Source organism: Astatotilapia calliptera, chromosome 11, assembly GCF_900246225.1.
Source record: "Astatotilapia calliptera chromosome 11, fAstCal1.2, whole genome shotgun sequence".
Taxonomy (NCBI): domain Eukaryota; kingdom Metazoa; phylum Chordata; class Actinopteri; order Cichliformes; family Cichlidae; genus Astatotilapia; species Astatotilapia calliptera.
In genome coordinates this window covers 16750802-16763993 of record NC_039312.1, presented here as the reverse complement: position 1 = coordinate 16763993, position 13192 = coordinate 16750802, and the positions used below count along the sequence as shown (strand labels likewise).

Here is a 13192-nt window from a genome sequence, read left to right as displayed (position 1 = left end):
TCAACACAGACAGCATCGTCAGAAGGAAAGTTGATAAAATAAATTACAAATGTTGTATTGTTCGATACATATGCGTACCGAACCGAAAGCACTGTATCGAACGGTTCAATATCGATACGAATATCGTTGCACCCCTTGTGTGTGTGTGTGTGTGTGTGTGTGTGTGTGTGTATACACACGCACACACGCGCGCGCAAATGAGGGAGAAAGAGAAACAAGCTCCAGGTGGCAGCATTGCGTCATTTAAAGATTGGATAGAGGAACTGTTCACAGGTATTAAAAAAAATAAAAAAAAAATACAAAAACATGAATTCTGATGAAGTAACCTTGTTCCAGTTTTTTGCAGTTTATGACAGGAATCACAAGATCATCACAGTTTTAGACATTAATATTTACTTATTGTATTCTGCAAATAAAATGTGAATTATATATGACAGATATAAGTGATAAACATTGAAAACTGAATGAGATTGGGGAAAAAAAACCTTGACTCATTCTTAACTCGTATATCAGAGGACATAAACATGGACTCCAGCTGGTCTTCCACATGCTACACATTGGCATATATTGACTCATCCCAGTCAGTCTGCACAGAGAAACAAAATTAATTCACTCCCCTTTTTAATGCATGCAAAATATGAATGAACTAATGAAGAAAACATTACTTATCCATACGTTGCCATAGACAGGATAATTGGTGTACATGTCAGGGGAAGGGATATCCTTACGGCTCATTTTCCTGCAGAAAGAAAAGCTATTATTAAAACAAGTGACACATCTTTAAACTTATATTTATGATTACAATTTTTTTTGTTTGTTTGCAAACAGAAGTGAAGAATTAAAACCTTTTCGGTGGGGCACTATGAGGGAGCTCCACAGGTCTGTCTGACATCATGGTGCTCAGGTTAGTGGTTGTTGTGTCTCTTGATCTCCCCCTACTGGCAGTAAAGTGTTTTTGATTAAATGAGAAAGGAAACTGACACTTTTCACAGCCTCTGAAATTAAAGACAGGCTGTCAGGACCTAAAAAAATTGTTCTGGTGCTCATATAGTTGTAATCATGATTGTGACTATTATTTGATACATGTTGCAATATTTACAGATTCTCCTGCATGCATGACATACTTGTTTATCTGCAATGATTATGTTCATGACAACTTACCATTTTTTAACAACTCCCACTCCACTTCCTATCAAAATAATCAGCAAAATCACACCTGCTCCGGTTGAGATAAGAATATTCTGCATGTTGTCTGTTGACAAAGAAACCATGTTAAGTATTTTTGTCATGTAAAAATAGAGAGATCAATTCATCCTAAGTCTTTCTTACCATTAACAGGTAAAGAGAGCAAGATGTTGTCATATCCCAGCATGTTGTTTGCCAGGCAGTGCACAAACCTGAAAGACCCAAAGTCTGTCTGCAGAGTCTCAATAGTAACAGAGCCATTTTTCTCTGCTTTGCTGCTTTGCATGACTCTGTCACCAAGAATAAAATAGACCATGCTGGGAGGCTCAGACTCTACGATGCACTCACACTTTACCACGCCATCCTCGGAGGAGCACTTTGAGGAAGGCTTGATGTCAGGGCCATCTGTGAGAACTAGACATATATTAAGACATAGCCATGCATATATTATATATGTTTGAATGAAATAAAAAAATCTATTTTCTTTTTGGATTTACTCTCGCGTAATGTAACACATAACATGAGCTGCACAGGGCATGTCTGGTGACAGCTGACAGTTTAACTGTGCCACTCATAGCTGCTGACAGGGTTAGCATCACTGAAGCACTTCAGGCATACAGTTTTTTAGTGTGTGTGTATATATATATATAAAAAAAAACAACCCAAAAAACCCCTGTAAAACCGACAACTTTAATTAATAATTAATAATTAAGAAATATAGTATGTAAGAAGGCAATGTTTCACAACTTTCCCTTTCAATACAAAAAAACCCACAAAAAAACCCAAAAAAACTCCAGTGAACTTCATTTACTGGCAGCATGAATAAAGTTTTCAGGTGAGTAGTGTGAGGGCTGTCATACTCAGTCATGGTGAGAGGCAACTGTGTCTACTGTGACCATACAACAAATTGTAACTTTCTTTATTTGTGCTCCCTTCCCCTATTTTGTTCTATTTTATCATGTTTTAATCCAGATTTTTAATGTTTTTTTCTTTTTTTTTAAAATTTGATTGTAAATAACGTTTTCGTTTAAATGTCTTGATGCATGCTCAATCATCAAGGTAAGTGAATCTCCAAAAGTTGATTCTGTTCATCTGGACGTAGCGTTTTGTGGGAGAAACGTTTCGTCACTCATTCAAGTGACTTCTTCAGTCTCAGCTGACTGCAGGTAAGATTGGGAAATCTTATAAGATTGGGGCATTGCGTCCCGATGAGCAGAATCAACTTTTGGAGATTTTAGTTTAAAAAGGCTTGATACTAGCTACAGCGGTTAATACCCTGGTAAATCTGCAGTATACTTACATCTTACTTGAAGTATCTTAGATGTTTCCAGGTGCAGCCCTCGATGGTATGTTATGTTGCATTTTAAAGGCTTGTTGTGATCAGAGTGGTTTGGGCGAAAGGTCAGAGTAGATGTTGAATTCCACTGGCCTTCATGAAGCTGCTGTGTTTGATCATGCTGCTCTCCAGAGTGACTCCAGATGAAAGAAGGTGGATATGTGGGGCAGGAGTGAAACACAGAGCAGGATGCAGACACATTCTCACCCTCCTTTACCTCTTGCACAGAGAAAACAGGTTGACCTGTGTTAACAAAAAAGACTGTGGTCATAAACCAGAACTCCATCATGGCAGTAAGTTTATACTGTAATGGAAATACAAATGTACTTAAACAGTACAGCTGCTGATTTTATGTTTTATGCAACTTTAAATTTTGGTCAAGTTAATAAACTGTTCACAGTAAAGGGTTTTGAGTGTGATTTCAAGCTTAAAGATGAATGAAATAAGAAATAAACTAGGTGATAATTACTTTCAATATCTGACTGACAAAGAAGAAGAAGATGAGCAGTTTTACAATAAACAATTTATAAAGAACAAAGCGAATTGATAGTTGATAACATGGTTGGAGTATAATGATAACTTCTATTGCCATTGATTTTGATTGATTATCATAATTTGATGAGTTGCACAAATACATTTTTACATCTAAGGTTTGAATGAGTAGTTCAACAACTAATGCAAGTCTGCAAAAATTAATGTAAAATGTTCCAGAGCACTGCAACCTGACCCTACAATATTTACTTCATATTTATATTCAAATGAGTATTAAAGACTTAGATCAGGCCTGTTTCACTAAAACTAAAATGCTCAGGAATGCTGAATGTCAAACGTCCAACATGATGGTAAAAATACTGGAAATAAAAAGAGAACTATTAGAGCTAGAACACAAGACTTTACTGGTAACCATATTTATTTTACTTACTGACTGAAACAGAGACTTTGTTATTTTTGTAGGAGTACTGGTCATAACCTTTAATTTCAATCCGGAAATATAAAGGCCCCACATCACTTTGTTGAAGATCATCAATCATCAGAGAACAGTTCTTCTTGCTGAGGTCTCCCAGCAGCTTTGTCCTATTCCGAAACTGACCCGAAGTTTGAGACTTATCCGAATGACAGATGACTTGATTATTCTTATTATACCAAATGCCTGTAAAGCTTGTGGTACTGATTTGTGGATCTGGGTAGTTATAAGAGCAGGGGATCACCACACATGCGCCAAGAAGACCTTTCACTGAGGATGGCACAGTGGCGCTCCAAGATGAAGCTTCTGTTGGGGTAACTGTAATAAAGTGCAGAGTAAAATGCAATGAAATAAAGCACAGGAATAAGACAAAGAATGAAAGAAGGACAGCAGCATGGAATAATACAGACCAGATCATCTAACACTTGTCATAATTTGTCTGTACAAAAACACAAAGGCCTATAAAAGAAGTGAGAATTAAAAATTACAGCTAAATATATGAACTATCCATACCTTTAAAGCAAATGCACATGAAGAACAAACACAAAGACCACCGCAATGCCATCTTTCACCTTGTTGTCACTCAAGTAAATACAGACAAGTTTTGTTTGTCGTCACATTTATTTCCTTCATGTGTGAAGTGATTGCGACGTTTCAATTCTATTTTTAAGATCCACTGAATTGAAATGCATGCCATAGCCCTGAGTCTGAGGACTCAGTGGTTTTTTTTCATTGTTATTATCCATGTTTTCGATTTTATTCCGATTAAGGTCTTCTAGTTCTGAGGCCATTTGCTATCTTAGTGCGTCTAGTTTTTCTTCCCCTTGTCTCATTATGTCCTATTAATCCCAGCTGTGTCTCCCTCCTGTTTCTCATTCCCTGATTGCCCCTTTGTGTTTATGAGCCCTGTGTTTTCTCCTGCTTGTTGCTGGTTCGTCTGTGTTATTTCCCTGTGTCATCCTGTGTAGTTTCCCTGCACCTCCATTTCAGCTTTCAAGGCTGTTTTTGGTTAGTTTTCCCCAGTTTAGGTTATCCTTAGGTTTTATTTCATACCTGCTACGTTCCTGTTTGTTTCACCTACCATATTAATAAAGCTCACTCGCATCAGAAGCTGCCTTCAACTTGGGTCCTTTATTAAAACTCATACAGCTTGCCCAGCTAGCCGTGATGCTTCTCGGATGAAAGGTGAAACATCTTTAAGAAATTTAGTCCAGTCTCTTTTCTTTGCAAGCTCTTAGATAGCCCTCTGAAGCCACTTTATCAAACACAAACTGTCACTTCTTTCCCTCATATGCTGTAAGGTTGAGAAAATAGTCATGTTAATCATAATTTCATTTTTTTCTATGATAACCTAATAGCGTTATAGTACCATATCACCCCATTAGAACACTTCACTCTCACACTGCAGGCCTACTTGTTGTTCCTAGTAGTAAAGTAGAATGGGAGGCAGAGCCTTCAGTTTTCAGGGCCCTCTTCTGCGGAACCAGCTTCCAGTTTGGATTCGGGAGACAGACACTATCTCTACTTTCAAGATTAGGCTTAAAACTTTGCTTTTTGCTAAAGCATATAGTTAGGGCTGGACCAGGTGACCCTGAATTCCCCCGTAGTTATGCTGCAGTAGTTTTAGGCTTCTAGGGATTCCCATTATCCATTGAGGATTTCTTCATCAGTCACCTTTCTCACTCATAATGTTTTGAATCATACTTGTTATTGATATATGGATCTGTTCCACAGCATATCTTTTATCCTGTCTTCCTCCTGTCAGCCCAACCTGACGCAGCAGGTGGCCACCCCTCCCTATAATCAGTTTCACTGTTTCTTTGAGACTGACATCACAACTTGATCATTACATGCCTTTCTTGTTGCCTTTTGCTTCTTTATTTAGTTTCTCATTATATTATGTATTAATATATTTAGATTTTCACTTTTTGGTCAATTTCTTTCTTTCCGTTTTTAAAATAAATCTTATTTGTTTTCCATTAAATTGATTCTTTTTTGTAGTTTCTACCATACTGAGTTATTGTCTTTACTGCAAGCTGACCTCTATGTGTCCCTTGTATAAAGTCATTCCTTTTGTGTTTTGCAAGAAAGGTCAACCTAGTTCACAGGTGTCGAACTCCAGGCCTCGAGGGCCGGTGTCCCGCAGGTTTTAGATGTGTCCTTGATCCAACACAGCTGATTTAAACGGCTAAATTACCTCCTCAACATGTCTTGCAGTTCTCCAGAGGCCTGGTAATGAACTCAGGTGTAATGACCAGGGTCAGATCTAAAACCTGCAGGACACCGGCCCTCGAGGCCTGGAGTTCGACACCCCTGACCTAGTTTAAATATTTCTCTGGTTACTGGAATTGTCATGTTACATTAAAAGAAAACCAGCCTATAACCACCAGTGCTATATGTAGAATATTTACCATAATACAAATGGGTTTATTTTTAACATTCATCAGAAGGGTTACACTTGACAGTCATGCATCACTTCACAGCTCTGTTTTGCAATGCAACACGTTAACCACAGTGCAGCATCCCACCTCAAGCTTGGTGCTTTAGCTAATTACCATAAGCTTTGCTAGAATAAATAGATGAATAAATAGACTGTGGATAGATAAAGATGATATGCTAATGTTTGCCTTTGCTGACTTATATTTGGGGATTTGCTGTTTTTAGCAGTAAAAACTATTACACTCACCACAGGCCAGTATGGACAGATGTGCACTTGATTCTCTGTTATGACCCAGGTCATGATGCTGTATGTTTGTGGTCCTCACACCCAAGGGTGACATTGTTCATTCTCTGTGTTGTTTGTGCTTGTGTAAGTTCCACGTGAAGGTTGTTTGAATTGTGTGGTTAGCCACAATGGGGTTTCATTTAGATAAGTTTGCCAGGAATCCAACATAGCTTGTAACTGGTTGAGAGGGTTCTGCTGGCAGATGTGGCAGTTGCAAATGGGGCAGGCAAAGCTGATGTGGAGCCTCTAGCTCCTTCCACGGGTCCTCCTGTAAACACTTCTCCTTTAGCTCCTCCCAGTTCTATGATGGGGACGTCAGCTGAGGAGCTCCAGCTAATGCTCTGCATTATGGAAGTGGAGTTGAGAAACTGGGAGCTGGAGGTGGAAGGAATGCATCTATGGGTGAAAGCTTTAGAGCTGCAACGCCACCATAGTAGCTCCATCCAGTCACCGCTCAAACTGCAAGCTCCCCCTATCTCCCCATAATTGCTTTGATTTGCGCATTAAATTGTTACTACCCTTTAGAGAAACTGAGGTGGATTCATACTTTGCTGTGTTTGCTAAAGCTTTGAAATGGCAAAAGGAAGTTTGGGCCTTGCTGCTGCAGTGTAGGCTTGTGAGTAAAGCTCAGGAGGAGTGTGCTAGCCTCTCAGTGGACCAAAGCTTAGACCATGATGTGGTTAGGGCTACAGTATTGTGTGCTTGTCAATTGGTGCCTGAAGCATACAGACAGAAATTCCGAAACTATGGGGAAAGGGACAACCAAGTGTGTGTAGTTTATGTGTGAGAAAGGGTGCTTTTTGATAAAGAGTGTCAGGCTAGCAAAGTCAAAGATTTTGCACAGCTGAGGGAACTAGTGCTTTTGGAGGATTTTAATAAATGTTTGCCGGAGCATGTGGTGATTTATTTAAATGAACAAAAAGTTGAGTCTCTTGCAAACGCTGCAGTCTTGACAGATGAATTTGCCCTGACTCACAAGAGTGTTTATTCATCTCTGACACGTCAGGACCCTATTGCGCCCTGAAGAAGGGCGCTGCTCTTGCGGCGACCAGCAGGTTGTCTCTGTCTGTCAGTGTCAGTGTTTTAACTTGTTTTATTTCATTCTTTTATTCCTTTATTTTATTTTATTTTTTTTGCCTGAGGAAAAAATTACTTAAGGGTGGCCTAGGCAGGCATGAAACACATGACTGGTCACTGTTACAGTGACTGTAATAAGATAAGTCTCCCTGGTTTTAGTTCAGACTCTCAGTTAGCCAATGAGCTGAATAGATTTTTTTTTTTGAGATTTAATGATAATTATAATCCAAGGAATACACTTGATTTCTTAATAGAGAGCACCAGAGGCCCCCCAGCTTTGTTCTTTGATGAAAGAAGGGTGGGAAATCTTTTTAAAATGAGTAAGACTAATAAAAGTCCAGGTCCTGATAATATATGTGGCCAGGTGCTTAGAACATGCGCTGAGCAATTATGCAGTATTTTTTATTACATCTTTCTTTTATCTCTTCAGCAACAGAAGGTTCCAGAGGTATGGAAAAAATCTATTATTTCTCCACAAAACCTACATCATTAAATGCTTTTAGGCCTGTCGCTCTAACATCCTTAGTAAAGTCCTTTGAAAAACTTGTCAGGAAGGAGATCCTGCAGCAAGTAGAGAAGCTTATAGATCCACTACAATTTCCATCCTGCGCTAACAGTGGTAAATGGTGCAGCCATTGAACTGGTGGAGGTTATAAGTATTTGGGGGTTGTTCTTGATAAGTCTCTGTCCTTTGAGTCACATCTTGCTGCTACAGTGAAAAAGGTTAAACAAGGACTGTACTTTTTAAGGAGGTTGAGAGGTTCTAATGTTTCATCTGAAATGATGACTCTTTTTTATAAAAGTTTTATTGAATCTGTTTTAACTTTCTGTATCATTGCTTGGTACGGTAATATGTCCCTGAATAATAAGACCAGACTTAACAACCTGGTTAAAGTGGCTGGCAAGATTTCAGGGAGGTCTCAGGTCCAGCTTGTGGACTTTTATAACAGGCAGGTGCTGAGGAAGGCAACCTCTGTCCTGTTGTGTTCAGATCATCCTCTCTTTAATGATTTTCAACTGCTTCCATCAGGTCGTCATTATAAAGTGCCTGCAGTGAAGACAAAGAGACATAGATTGTCTTTTGTACCTAGTGCTATTATCATAGTTAATAACACTAAACCATAAGTGTTGTTGCCATTGCACATTGCACTTTTTTGATGAAAAATCTAGGTTGTTTTATCAGGCTTATATTATTTTGGTGAGTGTATGTGATGTGTTGGTTGTCTGTTTGTTTGTTTGTACGGACATACTACAAATCAATTTCCCGTTAGGGACAATAAAGTTACCATTGACCATTGTTTCCCCTGGCATGGGGAGGGCACGTTCACCTCAAGTTCCCTGGCGCAGCCACACAGTTTTCAAGCCTTTTATCTCTAAAGGTTTTCTATCACTGACTGAGAAGAAGGGGGACAAAATTCCCATCACAATTTTATGAGATGCTGGTGCAAAGTACTCTGTGGTGTGTCATGGTATAGTGCCTTTTTCTGACCAGTCATACTGTGGCTAAGATTTGTTGGTGTGGGGAATAAAAATGAGTATGTTGGGCATCAGTGTTGGTCAAGTTACTTGAAAAAAGTAATCAGTAACTAATTACTGATTACTTCCCCAAAAAAGTAATCCCGTTACTTTTACTGATTACTTATTTTCAAAAGTAATTAATTGCTTAGTTACTTAGTTACTTTTTAAAAACACGATTTACAACCTGAATAGGTAATAAAGTGATAGATCTTTCAGCCCAATTCTGCTTTTTCTGCATAATCCATCATACAAAATGTAATCAAATGGAAAAGTATCTTTTTTTTTAAACTTATTTTATTAGTTTTAATCTTTTAACTTTATGCATCAAGCAAAAATTTAATTATATGCAACATTCTGACTTGAATAAATTAGTTTAACATTTAAACCTATTTTCTGCACATTCCAGCACATAAAATAAAATATTTTTTGTGTTTACACTCAGTCTTTCAAATAGATGCAAGTAAAACACAGCAGAAAATAAATAAAATCAAAGACTAGCGGTCCTGTTGCTCTATATTCACCTGTAAAGCAGGACTAGGGTAGGCGGAGGTTTACCCTGGTGCAGGTGTGCCGCGGTCAGTTGAAGAATCCGCGAGTTTCTTTGTGAGTTTCCCATTACGTCGTTGCACACTCGGTGCTTGCTTGGAAGTTTAGGGGTTTTTTTCGCTGTAAAAAGAAGTTTTCTTCCCACGCACAACGGATGCTAATGTTTTTGTCACTTTTTATGGAATCAAACTCAAAGTAAGGTCAGTACTTCCACGCTTTAAACGCTGCACGCTCATACTCTCTCCCACAATTGATATATGATCCACTGTTGATCTGCACACAGCTGTTGTCACCAACGGCGCACTCGCTTACGTCACTGTCATGAGACATTCTGCAAAAAATCACGGTTTTAGCAACGCAGTAACGCAGCGTTCCTACGGGAAAGTAACGGTAATCTAATTACCGTTTTTGCAATAGTAATCCCTTACTTTACTCGTTACTTGAAAAAAGTAATCAGATTACAGGTACGCGTTACTTGTAACGTGTTACTGCCCATCTCTGTTGGGCATGCCACTTCATATAGTTACTCTACTTTCCCCCTAGTCTCAGGCACAGCAGGTGGAGGTGATAGTTCAGCAGCCAGTTGCTGGTGTTGATGTTTTTCTTGGCTGGGGAAAAGATGTTCCCTACGTAAACCTACCACACCTGAAACCACTGAAAACCCTACTGTAAATATATTCGGTCATGCCCTCTCTGGGCTCAGTGCCTCTGCAATTTTTGCGGCGTGTGTGGTTACTCGTGCCCAGGCCGATGTGGTGGACATTTCAGATACGTTCTTGAAAGAGCCTAAAATTCCTGTCAAACTTCCTCCTGGAATAAGAAATTAATCTAGGCCATTTAATGAGATACCAAATGACTTTTTCTTGGCAATAGACAGAGAACAGTTCATTAAATTCATGGGGCGACCGTGGCTCAGGGGGTTGGGAAGCGCATCTGTAACCGGAAGGTTGCCGGTTCAATCCCTGGGCTCTCTGTCTTGGTCGTTGTGTCCTTGGGCAAGACACCTTACCCTACCGCCTACTGGTGTTGGCCAGAGGGGCCGATGGCGTGATATGGCAGCCTCGCTTCTGTCAGTCTGACCCAGGGCAGCTGTGGCTACAACTGTAGCTTGCCTCCACCAGTGTGTGAATGTGAGAGTGAATGAATAGTGGTATTGTAAAGCGCTTTGGGTGCCTTGAAAAGCGCTATATAAATCCAATCCATTATTATTAAAGCTTAGCAGTCTTATGTTACTTTGTCTGCCTGCCTGCCAGGTAACAAGAAACCTGTGTCGTACCTATTTGACAATGGTGTATTGCTACATAAGTGGTCCCCAGTGTCTAGAATGGGGTGTGACCACTCAGATTGTGGTACCAAAAGAGTACCGTCTACAAGTGTCCTTGCCCATGATAACCCCCTAACTGGCTATTTCGGAATCAGGAAAACTTAAGACAGAGTTTCCCGCTTTTTTTTTTTTGACCAGGGTTGAAATCTGAGGTTGCCAGGTTCTGTCGATCATTTTATCCACGACAAATGGTTAGTAAATGGCTCAAGCATTTCTTGAGAGGGAGAAATGCTTGATTTTATATCAGGGAGTGTTATGACCAGGGCTGCACATAAGTGGTCCGCAGGTGTGCATTCGCTGTCAAAATAAAAGACGTACACCAGATAAGAAGTTGGAATGCGCGTTTGCGTACATAAGATGTTCTGGAGGAGGACAGATATTTGTTCAGAACTCTTAAAGATCTTGAAGAAGCAATCTCCGTAAGCAATTACTCTGGTGTTCCTCCACCGCAAAAGAAGCACGTATTCTCGAAATTTCACATGAAAATATGTGACGCTGTTTTTTCTGATCACTGTCTTGTTGTGTTTGATATACTTTTATCTCTACGCCATTTTACACCTCTTATTCCAATACGCCGTTGTCGTGTTTTTAACCCATCTGCAACAGAACAATTTTCTATTGCTTTTAAAAAAGTTTTAAGAGCTCCCCTTGGCTGTGGTACTGAGGAAATGACATCTAATTTTTATGATAAGTGCAAAACTGTCCTTGATGAGGTTGGTCCTTTTAAAACTATGAGCTCGAAACCACAATCAGACCCATGGATAAATAAGGCCACTCCTTCAGCCAGACAAGAGCGCAGGAAGGCTGAGCGTAAGTGCGAAAAAAGATGGGCTGCTGGTGTCTTTTCTCATGTTGAGAGACAGTCAGGACATTGTAAAAGCAGAAAAGCCAAAGTTTTTTTCTAATGTATCTAAGGTGAGATCTTTTTTATCTTTTAAAAACTTTGAATGGGCGATTCATGCTTTTATTACATGACAGCTGGACTATTGTAACTCCTTTTATGCTGGAGTTAGCCAGACCTGCCTGGCAAGACTGCAGTTGGTCCAGAATGCTGCAGCTCGTCTTCTGACACGCACTAAAAGATGTGAACATATTTCCCCGGTGCTTGCCTCTCTTCATTGGCTCCCTGTCGACTTCAGAATTCATTTTAAAATGTTACTCTTGACTTACAAAGCCCTGAATGGACAGGCTCCCAGGTACTTGTCTGACCTCTTGCAGCCTTATGCCCCCTTTAGATCTTTTAGATCAAGTGATCTTTTGCTTTTAGCCATACCAAGGTCGAGGCTGGTTCATAGAGGCGATCGAGCATTTACAGTTTTAACGTCTAAGCTGTGGAATAATTTAACCCATACACATCAGACAGGCTCCTACTGCCAATCTTTTTAAATCTTATCTTAAAACACATTTGCATTTACTGGCTTTTAATACAGTATGGGAGTTATTTGTTAATTCATATTGGATGTTTGCTATCAATATTATAATTTATTTTACTAGGTATTTTGTATTCTTGTACAGCACTTCGTTCCTATTGTAATTAAATGTGCTATACAAATAAATAACCTATAAACTATAAAATGCTGCAGCAAGAGTACTGCCAAGGACTAGAAAGAGAGAGCATATTTCTCCTGTACAGGCTTCTCTTCATTGGCTCACTGTTAAATCCAATACCAAATCTAAAATCCCTCTCCTCACATACAAGCTTTTCAATATTCAGGTCCCCTCTTATCTTAAAGACCTCATAACATCATATCACCCTATTAGAGCACATTGCTCCCAGACGGCTGGCTTACTTGTGGTTCCTAGAGTATTTAAAAGTAGAATGGAAGGCAGAGCCTTCGGCTTTCAGTCCCCTCATCTGTAGAGGGACTGCAAGGTTTTGAATTTTTTGCTTGGATTAATAATAATAATAAAAACAGTTTGGATTCGGGAAACAGACACACTCTCTACTTTTAGGTTTCAGCTTAAAACTTTCTTTTTTGATAAAACATATAGTTAGGACTGAGTTGGGTGACCCTGATTCCTCTCTTAGTCATGTTGTGACAGTAAGCTTATTACAGGCTGCTGGGGCCTCCTATTGTGGACTGAGTGTTTACTACGGCCTGTGGTCCATTTTTAATTGGCCCGCAAGAAAATTTATTTATATATATATATATATATATATATATATATATATCTATCTATATATATATATATATATATATATATATCTATCTATCTATATATCTATATATCTATATATATATCTATATATCTATATATCTATATCTCATAATAAAAACAGATTACAATTTTTTTGTAATTTTGTATATTTGACTAAACTTTATTATTAATCTTTCAAACTAGATCATTGGTCTGACCAAGAAAACATGAGTCATAGATTACAGACATATAGAAATATAACAGATTAAAAAAAAAACAAAAAAAAACCCCAACCCCAAAACAACATTTTCCTTGACTCAGCAACATGGACTGTAGTTGGTCTTCCACACAATACACATTGTCATATATTGACTCATC

At 38.9% G+C, this 13192-nt stretch overlaps 1 protein-coding gene across 2 annotated transcripts; it reads right to left on the bottom strand.

The window, feature by feature from the left end:
- Window positions 1-339: 339 nt before the first annotated feature.
- On the bottom strand, window positions 340-4156 carry LOC113032302 (sialic acid-binding Ig-like lectin 12). Of its 2 annotated transcripts, none has more exons than XM_026185133.1 (8): window positions 3999-4156; window positions 3444-3803; window positions 2486-2764; window positions 1330-1599; window positions 1162-1252; window positions 846-938; window positions 676-739; window positions 340-586 (listed from the first exon to the last, which is right to left on the bottom strand). In XM_026185133.1, the coding sequence occupies exons 1-8, from the start codon at window positions 4048-4050 to the stop codon at window positions 551-553; spliced, it is 1245 nt and encodes a 414-aa protein (XP_026040918.1). In that variant the 5' UTR covers window positions 4051-4156; the 3' UTR covers window positions 340-550. The 2 variants fall into 2 exon arrangements, with proteins under 2 accessions (XP_026040918.1, XP_026040919.1); XM_026185134.1 differs by having other exon boundaries at window positions 1330-1590.
- Window positions 4157-13192: the final 9036 nt, after the last annotated feature.